At 38.0% G+C, this 25174-nt stretch overlaps 1 protein-coding gene across 1 annotated transcript in view; it reads right to left on the bottom strand.

The window, feature by feature from the left end:
• The window catches only part of ADAMTSL1 (ADAMTS like 1), a 385178-nt gene that overhangs the window by 189244 nt on the left and 170760 nt on the right, over nt 1-25174 (bottom strand). The window contains exons 10-13 of the mRNA XM_084898074.1: nt 22665-22715; nt 17399-17603; nt 15998-16145; nt 12500-12584 (exon numbers count right to left, since the gene is read on the bottom strand). Of these exons, the coding sequence (XP_084754200.1) occupies nt 12500-12584; nt 15998-16145; nt 17399-17603; nt 22665-22715 (489 nt within the window). The remainder of the gene's footprint in view (nt 1-12499; nt 12585-15997; nt 16146-17398; nt 17604-22664; nt 22716-25174) is intronic.

Genomic DNA, 25174 nt, shown 5'->3' with positions numbered 1-25174 from the left:
GAGTTATATTCCCTCTATTCCCACTTTGCTGAGAGTTTTTATCATAAAAAGGTGATAGATTTTGTCAAAAGCCTTTTCTGCATCTATTGATAGGATCATATAATTTTTATCTTTCAGTAGGTTTATGTGGTGTACCATGTTAATTGATTGTGGATACTGCACCAAGCTTGCATCCCAGGAATAAATCCTACTTGATCTTTGTGTATGATTTTTTACATGTATTGCTGGATTTGGTTTGCTAACTTTTTGTTAAGGATTTTTGCATCTATGTTCATCAGGGATACTGATCTATAATTTTCTTTCTTTGTCGTATCTTTATCTGATTTTTGTAATTGAATAATGCTGGCCTCATAAAATAAGGTTGAGAGTGTTGTCTCCTGTTGAATTTTAGTCCTTTGAACATTTGATAAAATTCACCCATAAGACTATCCTGTCCAGATATTTGTTGGGTGTCTTTTGATTATTATTTCAATTTCATTAGTAGTAATTGGTCTTTTTTTAGATTTTCTTTTTATTCTTGATTCAGTTTTGAGAGATTGTGTCTTTCTAGGAATTTAACTTCTTCCAGATAGTCCAGTTTGTTCATAGTTATTCATAATATTTTGTTATAATCCTTTGTATTTCTGTAGTCATTTGTTACTTATCCTCTTTCATTTTTTACTTTATTTATTTTGGTCCTCCCTCTATTTTTATTTTTGATGGGTCTGGTTAAAGGTTTGTCAATCTTGTTTATTTTTTCTGAGAACCAGTTCTTAGTATCATTTATCTTTTTATTTTTTTAAGACTCTATTTTGTTTATTTCTGCTCTGATACTTATTATTTCCTTTCTTCTCCTTACTTTGGGCTTTGTTTTTATTTTCCTAGTTCCTTTAAGTGTAAGTTTAGATTGTTTATTTGAGATTTTTTGTTTGTTTGTTTCTTTAGGTAGGCCTGTAATGCTAAAAATTTCCTTCTTAGGACGACTTTCACTGTGCCCCAAGATTCTGTGTTGTTGTGTACTCATTTTTATTTATTTCAAGTTATCTTTTGATTTCTTCCTTGTTCTTATTCTGAACCCATTCATTGTTTAGTAACATGTTATTTTGCCTTATGTTTTTGTGTTCTTCAGGGTTCCCCCCCCCCCCCTCATGATTGATTTCTAGTTTCATACCAGTAGAGTCAGAGATGTTGGACATGATTTCAATCTTCTTAAATATTTTGTGTTTTAACATGAGGTCTAGCCTAGAAAAGTTCCATATGCACTTGAAAAGAATGTATATTCTCCTGCTTTGGGAAAAAATGCTCTGAAAATATTAATTAAATCCATTTGATCTAGTTTGTAATTTAAGGCCACTGTTTCTTTGTTGATTTTCTGTCTGGAAGACATATTCATTGATGTCAATGGGGTGTTAAAATCGCACTAAGACTGTATTACTTTTAATCTCTCCCTTTATGTCAATCAATATTTGCTTTATATATTTATGTGATCCTATGTTGGGTGCATAAATGCTTATAAGGGTTATATTCTCTTGTTGGATTTATCTCGTTATCATTCTGTAGTGTCTTTCTTTGTCTCTTATAGCATTTGTTTTAAAATCTATCTTTTCTGATATAAGTATTGTTATACTAGCTTTTATTAATTTCCATTTGTATAAAATATCTTTTTCCATCCCTTTACTTTTAGTCTGTGTGTGTGTCTTTCATTCAATGAGTCTTGTTTTGTTCTCCATTCAGCTACCTTATATTTTTTAAGGCATACATTTAAAGTTATTATTGACTAGAGGCCCACTGCATGAAAATCATATGCAGGTAGAGTCTCTAGGCTGGGTTGGCGATCAGTGCCAATCTGTGGGGTGACTGGTGGGGCGATCTGGACTTCCCTCCCCCTGCTGGCATGCACCTTGGCTGGCCTGGGGCCTGTGGACAGATCCCACATTGAGCGTCTGCCCCCTGGTGGTCAATGTGATTAAGCGACTGGTCATTCCACCCATCATTCCATCAATTTGCACATTAGGCTTTTATTATATAAGAATAAGTGGATATTTATTGCCTTTTTATTCTTTATAACTGTTTTCCTCTTTTTTTCTTCTTCATAAGGAAGACCCTTTAGCATTTCTTGTAATATTGGTTTGGTGGTAATTAACTCCTTTAGCTTTTTCTTATCTGAAAAGCTCTTTTTATCTCCTTCAATTTAAGTGATAGCCTTGCTGGGTAGGGTAATCTTGGTTGTAGATCCTTGCTTTTCATCACTTTGAATATTTTGTGCAAATCCTTTTTGGCTTGAAATGTATCTGTTGAGAAATCAGCTGACAGTCTTATAAGAGCTCCCTTGTAGGTACCTAACTGTCTTTCTCTTGCCACTTTTAAGATTTTTCTCTTAGACTTCAACTTTTGCATTTTATTTATGATATATCGTGGTGTTAGTTCATCTTATTTGGGATTTTTGCACTTCTTGGACTTGTGTGCTATTTTCCTTCACCAGGTTAGGAAAGTTTTCAGTCATTATTTCTTTAAATAAAAATTCTCAATCTCTTGCTTTTTCTATTCATAGGTACACCTATGAATTCAAATTTTGTTATGCTTCATTTTATCCCAAAGATCTCTTAAACTATCCTCATTTTTAAACAGTCATTTTTCTTTTTGCTGTTCTGACTGGGTATTTTCTGATACCTTGTCTTCTTTAATCCTCTGGTTCATCTAGCCTACTGTTTATTCCTTCTAATATATTTTTCATTTCAGATTTTTTATTCTTTATTTCTTCCTGGTTATTTTTTTAAAATAGTTTCTACGTCTTTTTTTCCCCATGCTGTTGAAATTCTCATTAAGTTCCTTACAATTACTTTTTTTAAAAAAAATCTGTGTGGTTGATTACTTGCCTCCATTTATTTCATTTAGCTATTTTTTGTTGTTGTTGAGATTTCTCCTTGTTCATTTATTCTTTGTCTCCCTATTTTGGCTGCCTCTTTTCGTTTGTTTCTTTGTATGAGATAGATCTGAAATCTCCCAACCGTGGTAGAGTGACGTCATGCAGAGGTGTTATGTGGGACACAATTGTGCAGTCTTTTTGATCACCTGATCTGGGTGCTCCAGGAATGTCTTTTGTTTGGGTTATGTAAGCCATCCTGTTGTAATTTAGTCTTAAATTTTTATTTAAATTTATTGGCCCGAGATAGGTTAATAAAATTATATAGGTTTCAAGTGTACATTTCTATAATACAACATCTGTATATTGCTTTGTTTGCCTACCATCCAAAGTCAAGTCTTTTGCCACCATATATTGGACTCCTTTTATCCTTTACTACCCCCTCACACCCCTCTTCCCTCTGGTTACCACCATAAGTTTGCCTGTGTCTATGAGTTTTTATTTATTTATTTTTTTCCATTTGTTGCTTTCATTGTTTTTATTCTTCATTTGTAAAATCATATGGTAATTAACTTTTTCTGTTTGATTTATTTCACTTAGCACCCATGTTGTCACCCATAGCAGTATTGTTATAATAGAGTCTTGATTCCTATTGGTCATTGTGCATGGGGTCAACTCTCAGGCTGGCTGACTGTGAGGATTAACCATGACCATAGCATATGAGCTGTTGTCCAAGTGTTGACCACATGAAGCAGAATTTGCCTCAGCAGGATCTGAGGCCTGCCAAGATTTCTCTTTGGCTGGGCAGCTTGTGAAGGTTACTGGATCCTTCTCTGATGTTGTTTGAAGATCACTACTGGATATGTTGGTTCTGGGGCCTCTTGGGAGGATTCCTGGAGCATAATGATATCAGATGCTGCCTGTGATTGGCCCTGGGCAACCTGTTTAGACCTACAATGTGATCCACAGGTTGTGGCTGCCTCTGCTGGGACTGGGTGTGTGTGGGAAGGACCAAGTTGTGTACAAAGACCAGCTTCCACCAGCAAGGACTCATACAGCAGAAATCCCAAGGCACCCTGAGATCTGCCTCTGCCTGCTGGCTGCCTTTAGATTCCATCACTGAAAGAGCCTCTGGTGGTATTAGAGTTCCATGACAGTTTCTCAGTGGTGTTCACCAGACTGATACAGGTTCAAACTCACTGCCAGCGCTTGGTCTAATGCCACTCAGCAAAAGTTCCAGAGCACACCAAGTCTAGTTGCCATTTGCCAGGTGCTTATAGACTTGTTGTGGGGTGGGTTCTCAGAATCATCAGGGTGAAGCCAGAAGAGTTTATCAGGTGTAAGTAGACCAATATTTAGCCATGCGAATGGTGTGCGAGGGAAAAATGGCTCTCTCCTAGCGCCACAAGCTCATTCTGTCTTGGATTCTGCCTAAACCTCCTGGAGGGCCTAAGTTCAGCTAGGGGAGGGGGTAGGGGGTAGGATTGCCAGAGTCTGTAGGGTGGGAATAGATGATCTCCCATGAAGGGGAGGAGCCAGTCAGGGTTACAGGAAAGTGGGGGTGATGGCCCCTGCTACAGAGCCATACAATTCAGTCACTAACACTTCCTGAGACTGCTAGGACCTCCACACCCTGGCCCAGACAGTTAACTCTTCAGCAAGGTGTGAGCTCCTCAGGGTTGGGTGATAGGGAGTCTGCTGGGTAGGTGTATTGTGCTCCCCCAGGCTGATGCTGTAAGGAAGGGAATGATGATATCTGCTGTATGGGGCAGGCACTCAGCCCAGGGATCCTGGTGACTGTACCTGCAGCTCTCTCCCTAGAGTCACAAACTCATCTTTCCTCACATGACTAGTCTGTTCTACCCTCCCTCTACCAGAGCCCAGGGTGAGTGGCTGCAAACAAAATTTCGTGCACTGGCTCTTTAAGAGGTTACCTGTATCTCAAATAGACTTCTGTCTCTCCCTGGCAAACAGAAACCTATCTGCTTTTCACAGCCAGATGTTATGTGGGCACCTCTTCCTGGCTCTGGTGCTCTCGGCTGAGGTGCCCAGTGTGGTACTGAGACCGCATGATCCTCAGGAGGAACCTTTGCAGTTGAGATATCCTTGTGGATTCTCTACCACTGCACCTGGTGCAGGGCCAGCCCTTTTCACGTCCCTACCCTTCCTATCATTCTCGATGTGGCTTCAGCTATAATCCTTGGTTATAAGACTTCTCTTCAGCAAGGCTTCAGTAGGTTATTCAGATTGATTGCTCTATATTTCAGTTGCAATTCCAGTTTTGTTCTGGAAGGAGGCGAATGTAACTTCCAATTACTCCACCACCATCTTCTGAACCCACAATGCAGTTTTTAGGTGCATATCATTTCCCCTGACTTTGGGGATAAAAATCTAAAATATTGTACACTCAGAAATCTTTTCATGAACCATTTCTTCTCATGTAGTGGAATTAGTTTATTCTGCAATTTTGTAAAGGTTTCTTTCCCTTAATTCAACAAGTTTGGCAAAGTGTTGCAATGAAAAGTTCAGTTCATTAAAAATGACCTTAATGGACGTAACATATATTGGTGGTGACAGAGTCCATACTTTATTTTGGCACACAAGGATCCCATTCATTTGTCTTTGTCACTCTCTAGGGCTCAGCTGAGCAATAGTTCAGATTTAGCTTTCTGAAAGTAGCTAAAGAATGAGCAATAAGTGGAGACAGTAGGCGAGGTGACACATGTAAAACTTCTTGGTTTGCATTAAAGGCTTTTTCAGTGACTACGTAAAAATGGCTCTGTCTGTTCTCTTGAATTTGTGATTGATTTTTCTGTCTTGGTGCATGCTGGGAGCAATCTGCAGAAATCAACTGCATTTCACTCAGAGTTGAGAGGATGCCTTTCCACTTAAGAATTTTCTAAACTTTTATTATTAATGTTTGCTGTTCCCTATAGATCCCTTCTTATTCAAATAAAGGCAACTAACCTTTGTCCTTTAGAATAAATCATGAGCTAAATTCGAAGTGTGATGCTTAAAAAGTAAGTCCTCAAAGAACCTCAGAAGTATAGCAGAGAGGCAGGTGGTATTAGCTGGGAAACCACTAGCTTAATGTGGAGTTAAGTTATACCTTCTTGCTCTCACCTACCATTAGATACGATATGTATGAAGCTATTTGTAAATGGTGACTATTGTACATTTTTACTCCCTTAAAAGTTCTCTAGGAAGATGAATGATGCTGAAAAGGGCTTAATCATAACCACGGTTAACATATATAGAGATCTTCCTCCAAACCAAGAACTTTACATATATTAATTTTCACAATATGTGTATTATTATGCTCATTTCACAGCTGAGGAAATTGCAGCCTACAGGGTTAAGTGACTTGCTCAGGGTCCCCTGTTGTTAGTGGGGGATTCAAGATTAACACCCAGGCAGTCTGTCATTAGAGCCCACACTTCTTTTTCCAAGCAAAATAATAATTTATTTAGGAAGAAATTTATTATATACCTAAATGCTTTAGTTATATTGCATATGATCGTTTTAAAAATTTTTATTAAATTTTTTAAAGATGATATTGGTTAATAAAATCATATACGTTGCAAGTGCACAATTTGATGACACATCATTTGAATATTGCCATGTATGGTGGTGGCAGGAGTGAGTTTGGGTGGTGGAACCATATTTCTCACCACTGCACTCACTGCTGCTCTGCATGGAAGTATGACCAATAATTAAATTGCTTTTTTACTTTGATCCCGGTAAGGCTGTATCCTTGTTTGAGCACACAAATACACAGACTCATCCCTCACCAACTCCTAGAGTTGGCAGCATGGTGTATCTGAAAAAAAAATTCACATTTTAGGAAAGTCTTTGTGATCAACATAAAGGTAGGAATCACTGTGGTACATATACTTATACAAAATATCTGGTCATTTACATATAACAAGATCCAATAATCTTTCCTCAGAAACTTTTCTAGTTTTGGAGTCAAAGTCAGAGTCAAATAAATTCTATCATAATCTGCCCAACATCAGTTCTCATAAACATCCCCTCTCCAAGCCCTTTTACTGTATATTACATTCTACTTTCATTTATTTTTCATATGCATGAATTACCATGTCCTAGCTTGACTTTTCTGATATTTTAGCTCAGAAGGACATACCATAATGAAGAATGTAATTTGGGAATTCAATAAATAATTCACCACCATTCTTTTTTAAATCTATAACACTATCACACTGTGCATACTCAAACATCAAATGGCATTTCTTGAAAAACAACTAGCTCATTTGTTCAATCTGTAGATAACTGGCCAACAATCAACACTTTGATCACAACCCTCTTATTCTGTGGTAAGAATGCACTTGAGGACAAGGACTATTGGGTATATTTTGATAGGATCTGCACCTGGCACAAATAATGGCAGAGAGCATGTGACTTATAAGCAAACTAGAGGCCCAGTGCACGGATTCTTGCACCAGTGGTGTCCCTCGGCCTGGCCTGTGGGAATTAAGCCAAAACTGGTTCTCCCACATCCCTCTAGGGTTCCGGGATGGTGAGAGGGCGGTTCTCGGATGATGCACCCCAGAATCAGGAGGTATGAACAATTAGCAGGTCCAGTGACTCTCCTGAGTCATCTAAAACACATAATCAGCCAGAAAACTTACATTAAACTTTCTACTGCTGCAGAGGATATACTGGATGAGAAAGATTGGGTAGATGGGGAGGAGGCCAGTAAGGAAGGAAGGAATTGTAAGTGAGAGGTCACTACTACTGCAGGTGTAAGGGCTGCTTCTGTCTGGCCAGGGGGAGGCTTTAGCTCTGCCACATGCCAGTCCTCAAAATAAAATGCTTTTGTGTGCTTTTTTAATCTTGTGATTCCAATGCACAACTGTGTACTGCTCAAACCTACTTTATGTTGGTTTAATGATCTGCAAATAGTGTTTAAATTTCTCAATCTTGGGTGAGATGACTCTTGATTCCTAAAAATTTATATAAAATAGTCCTTTTATTTTCTGTGGCCTGAAATTCACAAAGAAAATGTAATTCAGGCACCTTGTGAGGATATAAAAAACCAAACTATCTGGCTATATTATGGATGTTTGATTCCCTAAATATTTTTTGAGGGAAAAACACATGTCACATAATTAACATTTCTAGGCACATTTTTTTCCTCTTAAAATATAGATTCACATTCTCAACTACCGAGTAAGCCATCCACACTCTCAGACAACTCACTGGATACAAATACAGATTAATATAAACATATGCTTAAATATTATACATCTAAATGTATTTCCAACAAGGCAAACAAAGCACTTCAGGACTACAGGATCACCATGGCGACTCTATCAGCTTTTCTTTCTGGGCCTAATTCCTTGTGGGTTCTGTTCACACAGAAGCATGGCAGGAATTTCCCTTTGCTTCTTACTGAATCAGCCCCATCGCTAAGCTGATGCCATCTGGCATCCAGATATTACTGCTGCCTTCTGCCTGCTCGCTTGCCTCCTTCCTCTGCTTTTTTGGAATGGCTCACACTAGGGTTATTTCTGGCAATATGTGTAAGGCCTGCATACTGTGCTGAATGTTTCCTAACCTGTAGTAAAGCTGCTAACTGAAAATTGAGCGAGATAACTCAAGATTTCTTCATTTCAAGATTTCTTAAATGCAAGCTCAAGGCACATGGGACCACTCAATCCTATTTTCAAGAGGATGGCACCGTTAATGGCCTTCCACCTGTGTACCAGGGTTTGCTGGAGGGATGGCTGGATAAATGGCTGTGCTCATCATGTAGTGCCCAAAGGAATCACCTTTGCTTGTTCTGAGCCACCTAAGCAGAACTCCCAGCATCTGAAATACTAGTAATTCTTGGAGGAATCTTGCTACCTAGGTGCCCACTTAGTCAGTCCTCCCTGCCTCTTTGCTGGGAGAGCAGAAAGCCTGGAGAGAGAACGCTGAGCATCTGGAGTATCCAGGCCATACCTTTTCCTTACATCTGCCTCCTTAACAGATGACACTGTGTAGGGCATTGGTGGCCTTAGTGGCCTGAGGAGTTAAGGAAATGAATAATTTCTTTTAGTTAGATTATGCTTTTTAAAATGGCCAGTTTATTAACTCCCTGTACAGCAATAGTAGATGAACTGTGTCTTTTCATGTTCTAGAGGTCACCATAGTGTCATTTTTGCTCAAGAAATTAAGCTCTCACCCTGGTTGGCATTGCTCAGTAATTAGAGTATCGTCCTGCACACCAGAGAGTCACAGGTTTGATTGCTGGTCAAATGCACAGACCTGGGTTGCAGGTTTAATACCTGACCTGGGTGTTTACAAAAGGCAACCAATCAATGTGTTGCCTCTCCATCTCCCTCTCCCTTTCTCTCTCTTTTCCCTGACCCCCTCTCTTCCATTCTCTCTAGACATCAATGGAAAAAATATCCTCACTCCTTGGATAAGGATTAAAAATAAGGAAAAAGAAATTAAGCTGTCAAAGTATTCATAACATTCACTTGGCCTGAGGTGGTTGTGAAATTTACACTTCCATCTCAACAAAGACTGAAAGTAAGGGGGGAAAAAAGGTCAGAACTCAAGTCGATAATTTCTTTATCTCCAATCTGATTCATCAATATAACTCTTCTACCACATAGTAGTAGATCTGTAGTTCGGATCCCTCACCAAATAAAAGTAAAATTTTGAGGATTTGAAAAAAAAAAAATATCCTTAGAAGGCAACTCCCACATATTTGTCAGAGGAGGCCATCAGCTGGGCTCAATCTGGTATTTTACACGACATGCTTCTAAACCTAACAATACTCTCATCAGCTGGATGCAAATTCAGAAAGAGTTCAAATCATAGCAGAGGAGAAGTCCATTAGTCATAGTCCATCTCCCTCTTTCTAGTGCTAGAATGGCACCCTCTTCTCTTCAGAAAAATGCAACACTCCCAAATCTGCTTAGTTGTAGAACTCTATCTCTGATCACAATTCTCTCTGTGAGAATCGGGTAGGAGGGATTTCTATGGATTCCCCAGCGGACATCCTCAGAAACAAGGACGTCTTATTTATAAGATCGTCTATGCTTGACCGACTTTATTGGCTCACATCTCACATTGCTTAGGGTTGGTTTGGGTTGGGCCTTGTTCACACTGTCCTGTTCAGTGGAGAGAATCAAAACTACCTTGCTGAAACATGCTTGCTGATGTTTGCCAGGCAAACCTGATAAAAACATGTGCCGGAGGCAAGGGAAACCATGGCCACCAGTGAAAAATCAGTTTAGAGGGTCTGACTCCCACAGTGAGTTAGGAAATCAATTCTGATGTCAAGGCAATGCATTTGTTACTACACTCCTACCTTGGGACCATATAAATCAAGTGTGGCATAAATAAACCAGTTTGTTGCTGAAGAAAAAGCAATCAATGCCTGAAAGAATTTCTGAATGAAGCTGCAGCTTGATAACAGGGATCTCAATATATTAAGTACGTTGCCACAACGTGAACCAATCTTAGTACTTAGTTCAGCCTTCCCAGGAGACTGACATCTGTATTTGCATCTTTTGCAGAGTGTCAGTTTAGTGAAATAGCACTACCAGCACAAACCTCTGTTCTAGAAAATTTTAGTTATTCCTTGGCAGGTCATATCTTACAGTGGTTGCTTTCCAACATATTTCTGGCCAGAGTGCTGACCAATTTTTTTTTTCTTCTTTCATTTGGGGGTTACCAAAAATATCTAATATTCAATAATTGTATCTTCATATACTGAAGACTTTCCCTACATTATTTAATGAGACAGGCTAGTGATACTGGTTTTATTTTAAATAAGGGGAAATAAGTGATATTTGCTGTTTCACTACAGAATTGTCTAGGTTCACTGGAGCCGGTGTGAGTGATAATAGTTCTGGGCCACTGTTCCTGCATCTCTGTCGCAGCAGTGACAGCCACAGCCTCTGAACATCACAGTTTAATTTAAGCAATGCGAGTCTCGTTGGTGTGGGGAGGGAAGACTTGCTGACAGTATGTCATTTTTTCATTATACTATGGAGAGTAATTATAGGTTGCTACATACAGTTAGAAACTAGTCATGTGGTCAAAAAGAGAGAGAAAGAATTAAGCCCATGCAAAATTATGTTTTTAAATTCAAAATCAATAAAAAAATATAATGTGACACGTTGGGCCTTTCCTAGGGTTCAGGGCACTGAACATGTAAAGTGTATTAAAGTGTGGAAACCATATACCTTTCACTACATTATCCTAAAGCTGTCATTTATTTCATTTTGGCATAAAAGTAATTGTTCTGAGCATAACAGTATACATTTCCTGTACCTGGCACCAGCACTCCAATTACAATCGACTTCAGTTCAGATTAATCATGCCAATATGGCAATTCCATTACACTGAGAGTAAAATTTAATAATCCAATATATGGCTGGAGTTCCAGTGGCTAAAAGTATATGTTTAACTACTTTAGGAATTTTATTAAGATGAAAGTTAAACGTAATGCATCTTAAAACAGACCTTTAGTGGAAAATACTCAGTACAAAATATGGTTGACCATAGGTAATGCTTCTTACAGCCTGCATTTGAGAGGTATCTAATAATGAGAAGGATGTTTAATTATTGATGCAAGACGTCTGGATTTAATTTTAACTTTGTTGTACTACTTAACATGGGTCATGATGCAATATTCCATGTATTCTATTTTGTCTAAGTGACAAAATAGAGTGAATAGGAGAGCAGATATTATTATGTAAAATAATACATACCTGGTTTTCAACATTTAACAGAAGAGTATATTTAAGGAGTAACTGGCTCCAATTACGTGGAGTCTTAGCTAGGACCTTCATGGATTAAAGACTTAATACTCATCTAAAATGAATTGCTTTCTCCCTCTTCAGCAGCAAGAAGGCCTGTCAAGCCAGGTATTGGCAGGAGAGAAAGGAAAATAAAAACGTGGCCCTGTGACCTTTAGCCTCTGCCTTTTCTCCAAAACTCTACAATGGCTAGGCATTCTTTCTTATAGGCTTTTCTCTGAGAAGTAGAAAAAGGTGCTGTAGTAACTCTGTAGTACAGAAGGAATCTGTGTTTTGCTTATTGTCCTGAGAAGTACGAAATGTGTTACCCGATGGATGAACCATTCCTTTTCTGTGAAAAATCCGTGCCTAGTGGTCTCACAAATGTCATGGCCTTGATAAAACTGAGCAGGAATGACACTGTGATCAAGTGAGGCAAAGACCTGGTATCCATCTGATAGCAGGAAAGAGAAAGGAAATGCTAATAAACTTCTTGTGCTCTCAGATACATGTCACTTGGCCTTTTTATTTTTTGTGAGTGGTTACTTGCAAAGCTGAGCGATAAGGAGTGTGAAAGCTGCCCAGGCTTCTACCTCAAATCTATGTCATCGTCAGCTGGGCCTTGTCCCTTTTGGCCTCTTGGGAAAGAGGAGGTCAGGTTTTGGAGAATAGCATAGGCACTACTCTTTTGTTTTCTTCAAAACGGAAAGTATATAGAGCTTCTGAGAAGCATTTGAAACCGATGGCTCCCCAAGCTGACAGCCCCAGAGCCTCATTTCACGCTTGGTGAGAGGGCTGCACTTAGTCCAGAACCTGTGAAAGCCACAGCCAGCCAGGCCCGGCCTTCTTCACCCCCATCGGCCTCAAGAGCAAAACAACTTGTGGTTTTCACACTTACGAGGGCTCTTCTGACACAGCAGCTCCTTCTTCTAGCTCTTGAGCTTGTTTGTACCACGGCGCCCTGGCTTCTACCGGAACTTTCTCTGAAAATTAAATGTATGAACATAAAAGAGAAGAGGTTAGAACCCATTTGGGATTTCAGGGAAATGCATCCCCCTACCCCCCACTAGCTCTTGAGTTTGCACTACCCACAAGCTCTGCTGATAATGGCAAAGAATGTTTTTAGGTAAGTTTCTGCCTCTGATGATGATTATATCAAGAAAAAAAGATTTTAACACATTTAATAACACTGTGTATGTTTCTTCCTTATTATGTTGAAGAGCAAAAAAAAAAGTGTTTTTTTTTTTTTAATTATGAAAGTTGTAACTCTAGGAGCACTACCTCAATATATCATCAAAGTATCTATTCACTATTTTCTGTTGAAAAGATAAAGCAATATCTTTTATTTTTATTACCTTTTATTTTTATTTATTTTAAAAAAATATATTTTATTGATTTTTTTATAGAGAGGAAGGGAGAGAGATAGATAGTTAGAAACATCAATGAGAGAGAACTATCGACCAGCTGCCCCCTGCACACCCCGCACCGAGGATGTGCCTGCAACCAAGGTACATGCCCTTGACTGGAATCAAACCTGGGACCCTTGAGTCCACATGCCGATGCTTTAACCATTGAGCAAAACCGTTTTGGCCAATATTTACCTTTTAAAACAAAATAAACTACAAAAAAATTATACTGTGTTACTTTCATATATTCTAATTTGCTTTTCTTTTGCCTTTGTCTGAGTGTGATTTATGCCATATTGTCAAAGCCAAGCAGAACTGCCACTCTGATATTTACAAACCATTGCTTTAGCTATCCGATTCATTCACTATACACCCCCAGGCTCACTGACAATTGGAATATCAGCAACTGAAGGATAATAACCCATAATTTTGACTTGTTTCACCTATTTCTGTAGCTTTGGCCAAACAATCCAGAACAAGCTTCCTAACTACTTCCTGGGGAGAAATTGTGGAGAAAAAGAAAGAGGAAGATTAAAACTGCTCCTACAGAAGTAACTGCCAAGATTTCCATTCTGACATATTTTATTAGGGTCATTTATAGGCATATTTGCTTTATAGTATAAGCCAGTGAAGCTCTATCACCATTTTATAACATATAATTGCAAAGATGAAAGAAATGTCTATATGGGCATACACCATAGAATTATATAGCATTTTAATGATGCTTAAGTAGAGCCAGACTCACTACTTAGCTGTGAAAATCCAGATTTTATTTTCGATACTTAACCACAAACTGCTTTTCTTTTTCTGAAGTGGTTTGGTAAAGACAGAGCTAGTGACTAATTGACTATTTTAAGTTAGGGCATCCCTTCTTGTCCTCTTGTGCAGCAATTGTTTATGGTCAGGAAACAAAGCGAGTGAGAAATATAAAACTGCCATAGCCCAAAAGATTGGCTAACATCTTAGACTCTGAAATACGGTACCTATATACCCTAAAACGTTGATATAACAGACTAATTCGGGCAAGGGGGTGTCTGTTAAAGCAAAAAGCCCATTATATAATAAAGTAGGCTTTTCTGAATCTGTCTGTTAAAAAATTGGCCAATTAATTTACCTGTTTTTAGTTATGTAGATACATCTGTGTAATAAAAATTCAGTATGGGTGAAAAGTTCAATTTCACAGAAAAGTTTTCTATATGTATTACTGTAATTTTAAACGTATTCTGAATAGGTCTAGTAAATGTGTGCATTCACCAGTCACTGTGAGTTAACGAATGCACACGGCTGGGACGTGACTTAGCACACGTGGGCACCTGGGCTGGCACCAGTTAAAACTGCTGCAAAAGTCACGCCACATGGCAACAGAACCAATTACCCTGTGTGATGCGGTGTGATCACATGCTAACTGTTTGCCAAACACTGTTTATGAGCGGTGATCCTTGGATTCACATATGTAAACTATAGTTGTAGATATGTAATATTTATTTACATTTGGTGAAATTACTACAGCGTTTTCCCCCCCAACAAATTTTTAAAATTTGTTAAAAATAACAGTGAATAACAATAGCAAAAAATAACCTGTTAACTTAAATATAAGCAAATATTGATTAAAAACATTTTTAAATTAACAATTTGTTAATTTCACATATGACTTACAGACTGTTATTCTATCTGTTAAATGGCGGTCTGCAAAATTGAGGGTTTAACCATCATTTAACAACCAGTCCAATCTTCCAGCTAATTGACTCGATGATGCCATCTCTGACAGCACGAGCCATCCCTGTCTTTCAATAAGGAAGCATTCAGCTTGGCACTAATAGTGGGCTTGTTATACTTGACTGCCTATTTGAACTGAATCCTGTCAGATCTACCAGTGGCCACTTCCTCCCACATATAAGGATGCTAATGATAGTCAAGATAACATGTATAGAACACTTACTACATCCTAGGCAGTGAGCTAAGCATCCTGTTTGCACTATATCTCACTTAATCTCCATATGATCCTGAGAGGGTTATTGTTATCATTCCCATTTTACAGATGAAACTAAGGCTTACAGAGAGAGGTGATAAATTAAAATTGATCAGGATTTCCAGGATGCATTTGCTTTTTGGTTTTCCTTTATATCATTAATTTAGATTTCACTATGCCAAACTGTAGTATAACAAAGAGCTTTATAGTGGCTGATTTTTGGAGAAATTTAATGGCTTAAGAAAACAAATTAAGAAGAAAATGGGAATCCTATTCAATATTAAAAATAGGAGGAAGCTTGCAATAAAAAGTTCTTTACTTCTGAATGGTTTGTGACTTTGGAATTGTCTACTTCATTGACATAGACTCTACCAATATTAGCAGAGAAGATTAATATTCAAGCTAATCTGAGCAGCCCAGCATAACTGTAATAAATCTTACTCACTAGGTAGAACTGTTCTAAAGCCTACTTTTTAAAATTATTTGCCATATCTATTAAATTCTAATTTATTTCAATGTTTCATTTCAAATTATGTTTCTGGAGTCCACTACATTAATAATGTGCTGATTTTTAATATGAAAAGCAATAGCTTTCTGTTTCATCTGTTTGAAGTCTCAGGCTTCCCAATGTATTTTCTGCTTAGCAAAATGGACACTTAGAATTCACTGCATTGCTTTTAACAGCCAACAATGTGGACAGTAAACGACGCATATTTCTACAATATCTCTATAATATCTCCTTGCATGCAGATCTATCTGATATTCTTCAGCAACAGTCTTCAAACAACCTATGACTCAGGAGAGCATTATATAAGTATGTAGTGCTTTATAACAATTTGCAAGCAAGACTATTGGAAAGATTTTTTTTTTTAAGTTACGTAAGCCCATTTTTAGTAGAGTCTAAGTTACAAAGCATAGTTAATAAGAACACGTGGGATACTTAACAATATTCTAAGGAGATTAAGACAGCAGCCGAGTACACAGACTAAAAAGCTTGATTACAGAGCACCTGCCAAGTTACCTTTGGGTTTATAGCAGGGGGTGGGTATGATGCATTCCTCTTTGATGTGGGGCTTGGTTTTGGAGCTGCAGCCTCCCGTGTGCATTCCTCGAGGGTTGATGCAGAGAACCACGCGGTACCGGAGGCCCTGGCCACACGTCACCGTGCACTGAAAGAAGAACGCAAGAGAGAGAGAAGACTCACAGGCAAAGCTTTGTTTCCTCTTCTGCATCCCCCCACTGAGGTTGTTCAAAGGGCTGCTTGTGTATATAAGGACTCCTGATGAATTTATACCACTTCTTACCCATCATGAGATCTTTATGCTACTGGGCTATCTAGGGTGCAGCTGGCTGAAAATGCAATCACTTAGCTTTGGATTACTCAATCAGCATTCCTTCAACACCCACTGTGTGCAAAGTCCCGAACCAAGCAGCAAAAAGGAGAGAAGAAACTAGAGAAGTGTAGAGAGTGTGCTCAATTTTGATGACTAACAATGCATTTTAATATTAGTAAGTCCCTTTGCTAATGATTGCTAGGTCCGAAATATGGGAAATGCTAGATCTGACATAGACATAGAAAGTTTTTTTAAACTGTCATCTCTGCTGATTTATATTGCAGCATGGCTGATCCAATTGATTATACTGACATGGAGAAAAGTGTTGAAAGGAACGGATTCAATGGCCAGATGTAGGCAACACCTCAGTGGTTCTATGCCTGGGAGCAAGGACAGAAAAAGAGAAATGTCACAGCTGGGATCTGCTGCCACGAAGCCACTTAGCTAAAATGAAGTCTTTTGCCATCTCTGTGGCTGAGGGCATAATGGTTTGTCCCCCCATCTTTCTATCTCCCTTGCTACTTCAGACCTTTTGGCATTGGCAGCCAGGAAACCCTAAATCCAAATAATTTTGTTTAAGCTGGTGCAGCACCTTTCCTAACATCTAGAATAAATTTTTTTTTAGCTATTCTACTTTATCTCTTCCAGTTATTTTGTGATTTTTACTGCATTTTTTTCAATGGATGATATATACATAGCTTTAATTTCAATCCACTCAATCTCCTTTTGGGTAATAGAGAAAGGATAAGAAATAAAAAAAGAAACCAAACTTTAGGTCTACTGAGCTCTTTCACTGATTCAGGAATAGTCATTTGGCCTCACTAACTCTTGACAAACATGTGCCTCCTTGTCCTTGAAGAAACATGGAGGTGGTAGAGGCTTTTTGAAGGAACTTGAAGAAAGGTATGGATATAGATTTACTCATTCCTTGGCTTTGGGGCATGCCTACTCCAGAAGAAAATTAGTAGATTTCTAGACACCTTAAGAGGAGAAGTGGGGAGCTGCACAGGGTAGCCGGTGGGGGCACAGTGATGAGAGGGAAGAGTGGACTTATTCTCTTAATGAACAAAGAAAGAAGGCACAGTTACCGGAGACCACTCCTGTGCCAGCCATTTAGGGCAGTCAAAAATGTTGCAGGGCTGCACGATGGGCATCTTAGGGGTGTACAAGCATTTCCACTCTTCCACTGAGGTGACATGCCCCTGGATGTCCTCCTCCACACAGGAAACTGCCCGGCTCTGGATGCCCCCCCCACACGAGGAGGAGCACGCGGTCCACGGGGTGGCCTCCCACCTACAGAACAAGGGGAGTTATCAGGGCAGACATGCACATTGCCAAACCTCCTTAGTGACCTTTCTGAACCAACCCCATTCCCAGCGCCTATGGGGGCCATCGGGCTCAGAGAAGCTATGGTCCAAAGAGCTAAAAGCCATCTGTGGCCTGAAATCTGATGAGTGAGAGAAAAGGAGTCAATGTTGGCAAAAGCGCTCTGTAAACCTTGAAGCCCTACACAAATATAAGACATTACTGTTTTGAGACAGTCCTCAGAAATATCTGTGTTGTCTGTAACTTACTCAAAAGAGGGCTGTTCACCCTGCTGGTGAGGCCCAGTGGTTGACCATCAACCTATGAACCAGGAGGTCATGGTTCGGTTCCTGGTCAGGGCTGAGGAACTTTAAAGACTTCTCTTAGAATTAAGAGAGATATCATTTTAATGAGAGCAACACAATCCGCAGTAGGAGGCATGCACGAGGCAGCTGATCAATGATTCTCTCTCATCATTGATGTTTCTCTCTCTCCCTCTCTGAAATAAAAAATATATATATTTTTAAAGAAAAGAGGGATGTTCAGTCTTTCTTCCTCTAGTTTTAATTTACATGTTTTATATGTGTGTATATTATGTTTTATAAATATATATTCTAAATATATAAATATATACCAGTATTATTAAATCATTAAATATTTATGTCAAGATTAAAATTGGGTAATCAATTAACAATATATAATTTGCACCTGGGCTGATACTTTTTATTTGCAATGCAATACTTTATTACTTAGCTTCCAGATTCTTTTACATGAGAAAAATCAAGATAAAATGAACACTTTTCCACCTTCTATAATCATCAGCTTTGGGATTACCTTGTACATGGATTCAGCACAATTCCGAAGTCCAAACTGTGCCATCATTACACTAAGAAGCAAATGTGCTTGCACAGATATTACCTACTTGTTCCATTGAGGGATACTAGCAGTTAGTGTTCCCCCAATAAAGAACTCCTGGAATTGTGAAGTAGTTTGGTTTTGGTTGGAAGGTTAATGGCATTGGAATCTAGAAATGTAGTTCAGTAGTGGAGAAAATAGCAATATTATCCATAACATTTAAGAGAATCTCATTGATTCTTCAGATCTCCACAAAGCTCTGAAGCATTTGGGAGCAGATGCAGAGAGGTATCTGTCTGATCCTTTTCTCTCCTCCTGTAGACATAGACAGTATAAAATTAAAAAAAAAAAATAGAAACATTGGAACTGAGCTTGTCTTTCTTGCATGTATTCTGCTTGTTTGTGAGGACTGCTGAGGAACTTTCAGATTTCTCTTAGAATTAGGAGAGATATCATTTTAATGAGAGCAACACAAAGTATCACTGAGTTAAATCCACTTGAATAGTTAAATTTAAAAATACTTCACAAGTGGCCCTGGCCAGTGTGGCTCAGTTGGTTGAAGTGATGTCCCGTGCACCGAAGGGTCAATTTGGAAGCAGCCATTCAATGTTTTGCTCTCACACCACTGTTTCTCTCTCCCCCTCTCTCTGAAAATAAATAAAACTTCTTTAAAAAATACAAAATATTGCACAGGTACATTATGGAGACAGAAATCACTCTCTAAATAGGATTTCATGTACATCGCGATCCTGACTTCTCTTGTGCATGAGACTGTATAATGTGTGTTTAACAGTTAGAGAATTTCCCTCCACATCTTCTTTGTACTGCTCAAGTCTAGGCAACAACTATTATCTCCACTGCCAACAGCCTAAACTTGTTGCCAAATACAATATTTTCCTATGCACGTTTCCCCAGGAGACTCAAAAGAAAATGTTGTTACGGGGAAACTGAGGCCCTCTGTCTAGCCTTTAAGGAAACTTTCTGATCCCTTTCAAGAGAATGAAGCAGCGCTGTGGAGTGTTTCTCTTGCAGAAAGGTAAGTCCGACCCTCATTTGTCTCCACAGCTCTCTGGAGAGCTTCCCTCAGGAGGTGAGAAACAGGTCTGATTCAGACTGAAACTGGGTTGCATATCTAAGTACACGCTCGCCTTGGATTTGACCTGACAATGAAGTGGGAATATGTTATTGAATGTACTTTAATCTCTTAGAACATTAAGATGCCATAAAAGGAGCACATGTTTTAATTGGTACTTCAACATCCCTAAACTTGACCCTTCTAAAGAGAGAGTGATTAATTTCTGTCTCAGCCCTGGGGCCTGACCCAGAGTGTAATTTCATGAACAGTCATAAGTATCCTTTTCCATGTCAGTGGTCACAGAAAGACAAATGATGCTGATATTATTCTAAGAATTTATAGTATGGTTACAGCATGCAACTGTAGTTCTATATGGGAAAAATTATCAAATGAATCTTTGCTTAACAATAGTATTAGGAGGAATTTCAAAGCAAAGCATGTCTGGGTGCTTTAAAGAATATATAACAATAGGTGAGAGAGGTATTTCTATATAGGGACCATTTAAGTGCTTGGAAAAAAAGAAAAAAAAAAGCCTGACCTGTGTGGCTCAGTTGGTTGAGCTTTAATTTATGAATCAGGAGGTCATGGCTTGATGCCTGATCGGAGCATATACCTGGATTGTGGGCTTGATCCCCAGGTGGAGGCATTCAGGAGACAATCTATCAATGACTCTCTCTCATTACTGATGTTTCTGTCTCTTTCTCCCTCTCCTTTCCTGTCTAAAATAAAAATATATTTAAAAAAGAAAAAGAAAAGCATGTCCAAGAATCTTTTCCTGAAAAAATAAGAAATGAATTTTGATAAATCATATATTTTAACTCCTTTGGCTTTTAATTTTTAAACACACAGTGTGTTTTGTTTAAGAAATTCTCAAAATTAAGAATGATGTGAGCAAGTTGTACATAGTAATTATGAATGAAGAATAATTTACCAGGTTACATTTTTATATTCTGCTCAGATACGTGTTATAGTAAAGACGGAAAGCAAAAACAAAACAATAAAAATTCATTAACTGTGTTTTGTGTTTACAGTGTGGTCTTAAGCCCATTTAAATAATTCCAATAAGTGAGGCCTTCTGCTTCCATCTGAGAGACTTTTCTAAGCCTCAGTTCTTCTGATGAAATGAAAACACACTTCCATTTACTAAGATTTTATAAATAAAGCAGAATATCTAACTTTAGAATTACTTCAGTAACCAAAGTGCAAGAAATGAGAACTAGAGTCCATTTGCTAATTGTCTTTTCCCTGTGATGCAGGGACAGGCCAATGTGTGCACAGGGCAGGTGCAAACGGACATCAGGAAGGCTCATCTGAAGCTGTTACTGAGGCTGCTGGCTGCAGATGTTTGGAGGAAAGCCAAATACAGAAGAAATCAAGTTTAACCTAAGACAGGTATTAGGCATACCAGAAAAATATAAACAAAAGAAATCATAGATATTGAAGAAATTTTGGAGTGCCATTACAGGGAAAATATAAACTTGATGTTGCTCACTGACTCCCAACATTGCTTTTATCGTGAAATAGACAGCTTTCACATAAGCACATACATGTGTCTTGCTTTACAGATACAGAAATTGAAATCAAATGAAGTTTTGGCTCAGCTAAATTAATATTTTTATATTTCCATTCTATTATTTTTTTTTCAAGAAGATTTACTATATAAGTTAGGTTCTGGATCAAACAAGCAAAAATGATTCATCGGTAGCATTCTAAAGTCATTTATCATCTTTATCAATATAGTCATAGGAACGTGGGAGAGAGCTGACTAGTAAGTGGAAGAACTTAAAAACAAACAAACAATTATATGTAATATAAAGTCTCCTCTACTGCTACAATTAAATGGTGGAAAGTGAGTTCCCTGCAAATCACGGGAAGTTCTGACGTAGAGACTGGATGACCACTTGCACTGGTGTATGAGAAACTGGTGTACTGTTGAGGTAGCTTCACAACTGGTGTGTAGATACATGTGTGAATACATATGCATTAGATACACATATATGCATATTGTGTAAACATATGCCTCTCTATACAATTGGTGTGATTTTGGGTAAGGAATGGGAGAATGAGGCATCATTGGAGAGCTGGACTAGATGCCCCTAAATGCCTCTATTGGGAATCCAATTCATGAAGTATTTGGAGATTTTCAAGCAAACTTTGTCTATTATTTCATAGTTCACAATAAAATTATATCCCAGGCTTTGTTTAGTTTGAGACTGAGCAAACTACTGTGGATTATTTTCAACTACTATGTTTGCAATCTGTGTTAAGCAATCTGGGTTCTAAAAAGTGGCTGACTCCCTGAAGTCCCAGTGAGCCCCAAGAATGGAGCACAGGTCTCTCCTCGCACGGTGGGTATTTCAAACCCAGTGCTAATTCCTGCTGTCTGGGAAGCTGGTTCCAGCGTGGCTAATAATACCCTCAGTGGTTAGCATATTTTTCAGCTTCTCCTGTTTTCTTATAAATATATTAATAAAGAGAACAAGTTCTTTTTAAAAATTTCATTATTTTTCCTAGTTTTCCAGAGCTACTATAGCTTCAAAAAAGCAACACAGAACATGGGATTTTAAAATGTTTTGAAAAACAAAGTCCCATCAAGTTTTCTGAACAATAAGAATATTTTTTTAAACTGCCTTTTTTAAAAAACTTAATTATAATTCTTTTGAATCAAAAGGAGGATAGCTGAAGCCCCTGTTCAGAGAAGTACCACATCTGGAGTTCCACATGGATGGTATTGTGTAATACTTCAGGCAGTGTTTGCACAGCAGTTAGCAACAGGGCTTTAGTGACTAGGGTCCAATTGCAGAGGAAATACATAAAAGGACAAAGGGAGCGAAAGAGAGACATAACATAAACCCATCCACTGAACCTAATCAGAGTGACTTACTGTGTCCACTCTAATGTAACACAAGCCTATCTTAAAATGGTTTTGAATGACAGGCTTCAGTCTGAGCAGGCCAGGATTACTCAAAAGCAGAGCTCAGGATGGCTTGCAAAATATACTATCTACCATTTTATTTTGACAGGAAAAAGAAAAACAACACACAAAATCTCTATGCACATATGAAAGAAGCAGAAGATGGATTGACTAGTTCTAGCAGCAGGATGATTGATTTACGTACCGAGGAAGGGGATGGTAGAGGTCATAAGGCATGATCTGCTTGTATCCGCCACTGTTAGGAACAATAATGCCAACCCTCTGAGTAGAAGGTACACACAATAAAATAAACACTAAATAATTACATTATACACATTTTTAAGACAAATGCAAAACAACATTAATAAATTGTCTTGAAAACAACACAAAAACAGTTCAATATCTTTATGCTACCATATGGTTTTGAATGGGGCAAGTTCTTTGAAAGGGCACCGTTGACTATAATTAGTTCTCCGAGCCAAGCAGGAAATACCATGGGGAAGGGTGGTGGCAAGAAAACTTGGCACCTCATCATTAACTATGACACAATAAGCTTGTAAATGTTGTCTAATCCCCCAAATTATACATCCTATGAGGTCATTATTATCATCATTATTAATGTTACTTCCAGATGCTCACCAAACAATTTCAGTAACTGTATCACTTATGATGAAAGAGAAAGCAGTATAGAAGAGTATGTACCTGGGAGCTGACAATGCTATATAATGTGCTACATAACCCAGCAAACATGTTTATTCTCTTGGCAGATCTAAGGATTTTAGTAATGTCTGGAAAGTAGCCACTTGGTTACTTTATAAAGGGGAGGAGAAGTAGTGAGTAAAGTAGGCAACTAGCAACAAAAGCAAGATCCCTACCAAACCAGGCAGGACAGTTAAAATGAGATAATAAGTACGAAAGATTTTGTGTGTGTGTGTGATATAGTATTAATTGCTATTACAGTGGTGGTTGCGATTGTGATGAGCGTTGTTAGTATAGCTAGGGCCCTAGGAGCCTTGTGCGGTTTACAGATAGAGACTAAAGAAGCCTTGAGAAATGACACGATAGTCCGCATGGCTAATGGGTTTATAAGGAATGATATGATAGGCTGTGTGGAAGGCCCCAGAGGCCTTCAGGACTCCAAGCAATGACACTAATCTACTTCACTGAATTCAACTCAAGTCTCCAATTAGCAAGACTTTTTTATTCCTGAGTCCCCTGGCTTGTGGAAGATATATGACTCATGAATCTTAGATGAAAGAGCAAGTATAACAGACCCTCCATCAAGAGTGAGAGACAGAGTTACCTTGGGGAAGAGCTTGATTGGATATGAGCAGCAGGTGCTTATTTTGCAAGTGACAAATGACAGGGAATCCCTTTTTTTTAATCCTGAAGGAACTCATGTATTCTATATGTATTCCTGGATGGATGAGTATATATTTATATATCTGTATTCAATGTAAATATTTATACCTACATTCAATATACATGTTTATATTTATATTAAGTAAATAAATTGAGGGTTTTGTTTAAAGACATGGAAAATATTCAAACGGAATGATGTAGTGTTTTTGTTTTTTTAAATATATGGCTTGCAAAGTGAACTGGGTAGAAAAAGTGAACTGGTTATACTGTGGATCAGAAATATTAAAAAAATTACTAAATGGCAATCATGAGGAAATGAATATTATAAGGAACAAAAAGGAAGTAATAAAGAGGTAATTCCTAAAGAAATTACTGAAAAGTAAGGGGATGTATGAGATAATTTAAATTTGAAAGAAAATGAGAAACAAAGCTATGAAGATAGATTTCTATTCCCAGGAGGGACAACAATTGGGGTACTAATTTACTCATTTATCTTACATTACTACATTTCTATTTTTATTTGCATGAATAAAGTTTTTTTAAAAACTCATTTGTATAAATCAATTTTCATAGTGTATGGATATATAGTACCCTTCAGTAACAGTGTTCATGAAACTGAATGTTGCCTTTTGAGGGAGCACAAAATCTCACAGATGTAACACAAGAATGGAATGAATGTCAAAATTAAGCTCTTCTCCCTGTTTTTCCAAGTTAGAGAAACTTCCTATTGTTTTCTGCCTTCTAATAGACAAGGAATTGGATATGAAATGCTAATCCTGTCTGCTGTTGGAAGAGTGTGATATCTTTACAATAAATCTTACGTCCAATAATTTAGACATTTTCTTTCTAAAAGAACTGTATTTTAATGAAATGCACCCTTCCAAAGTTCTTCTAATAACTTGGAACATAATCTAATAGTAGGTAATTAGGAAATAAATTAAATTGACTTTGCAGTAATATTTTAGCTAACCCTAGTATGCCCACATCAACTTCTAATTGCAGAAATGCATATCGTTGCCTTCTCTCCTGAAAAAATTTATAGCTGTAATTTGTCATCTTCAGTATTAGAATGAGCTGCCGCAGCTCTTTGCCAACTGATTTATCAGCTGATGATATTTAAAACGGAGGCAGTAATGTTGCAGGAGACAGCCTAGAAATGAAAAAGGGGGAATAAAAGGGGGGAATGTACAGAATTTGAGAGGTTAAGGCTTTGCTTTCAACTGATTTAGAAATTACGTTTTTGTTTAAACAAGGAGCTTTAAACCTGGATTCAGCAAAACTATAGCTATATTTGTCTTTCTATGGCATGGGTCATAGTGAAGACTCATAAAATGACTCTATGGCACCTGTGAA

This window comes from Pipistrellus hanaki, assembly GCF_964339955.1.
Source record: "Pipistrellus hanaki genome assembly, chromosome: 11".
Classification (NCBI taxonomy): Eukaryota; Metazoa; Chordata; class Mammalia; order Chiroptera; family Vespertilionidae; genus Pipistrellus; species Pipistrellus hanaki.
This window is presented reverse-complemented; position numbering and strand designations above follow the sequence as displayed.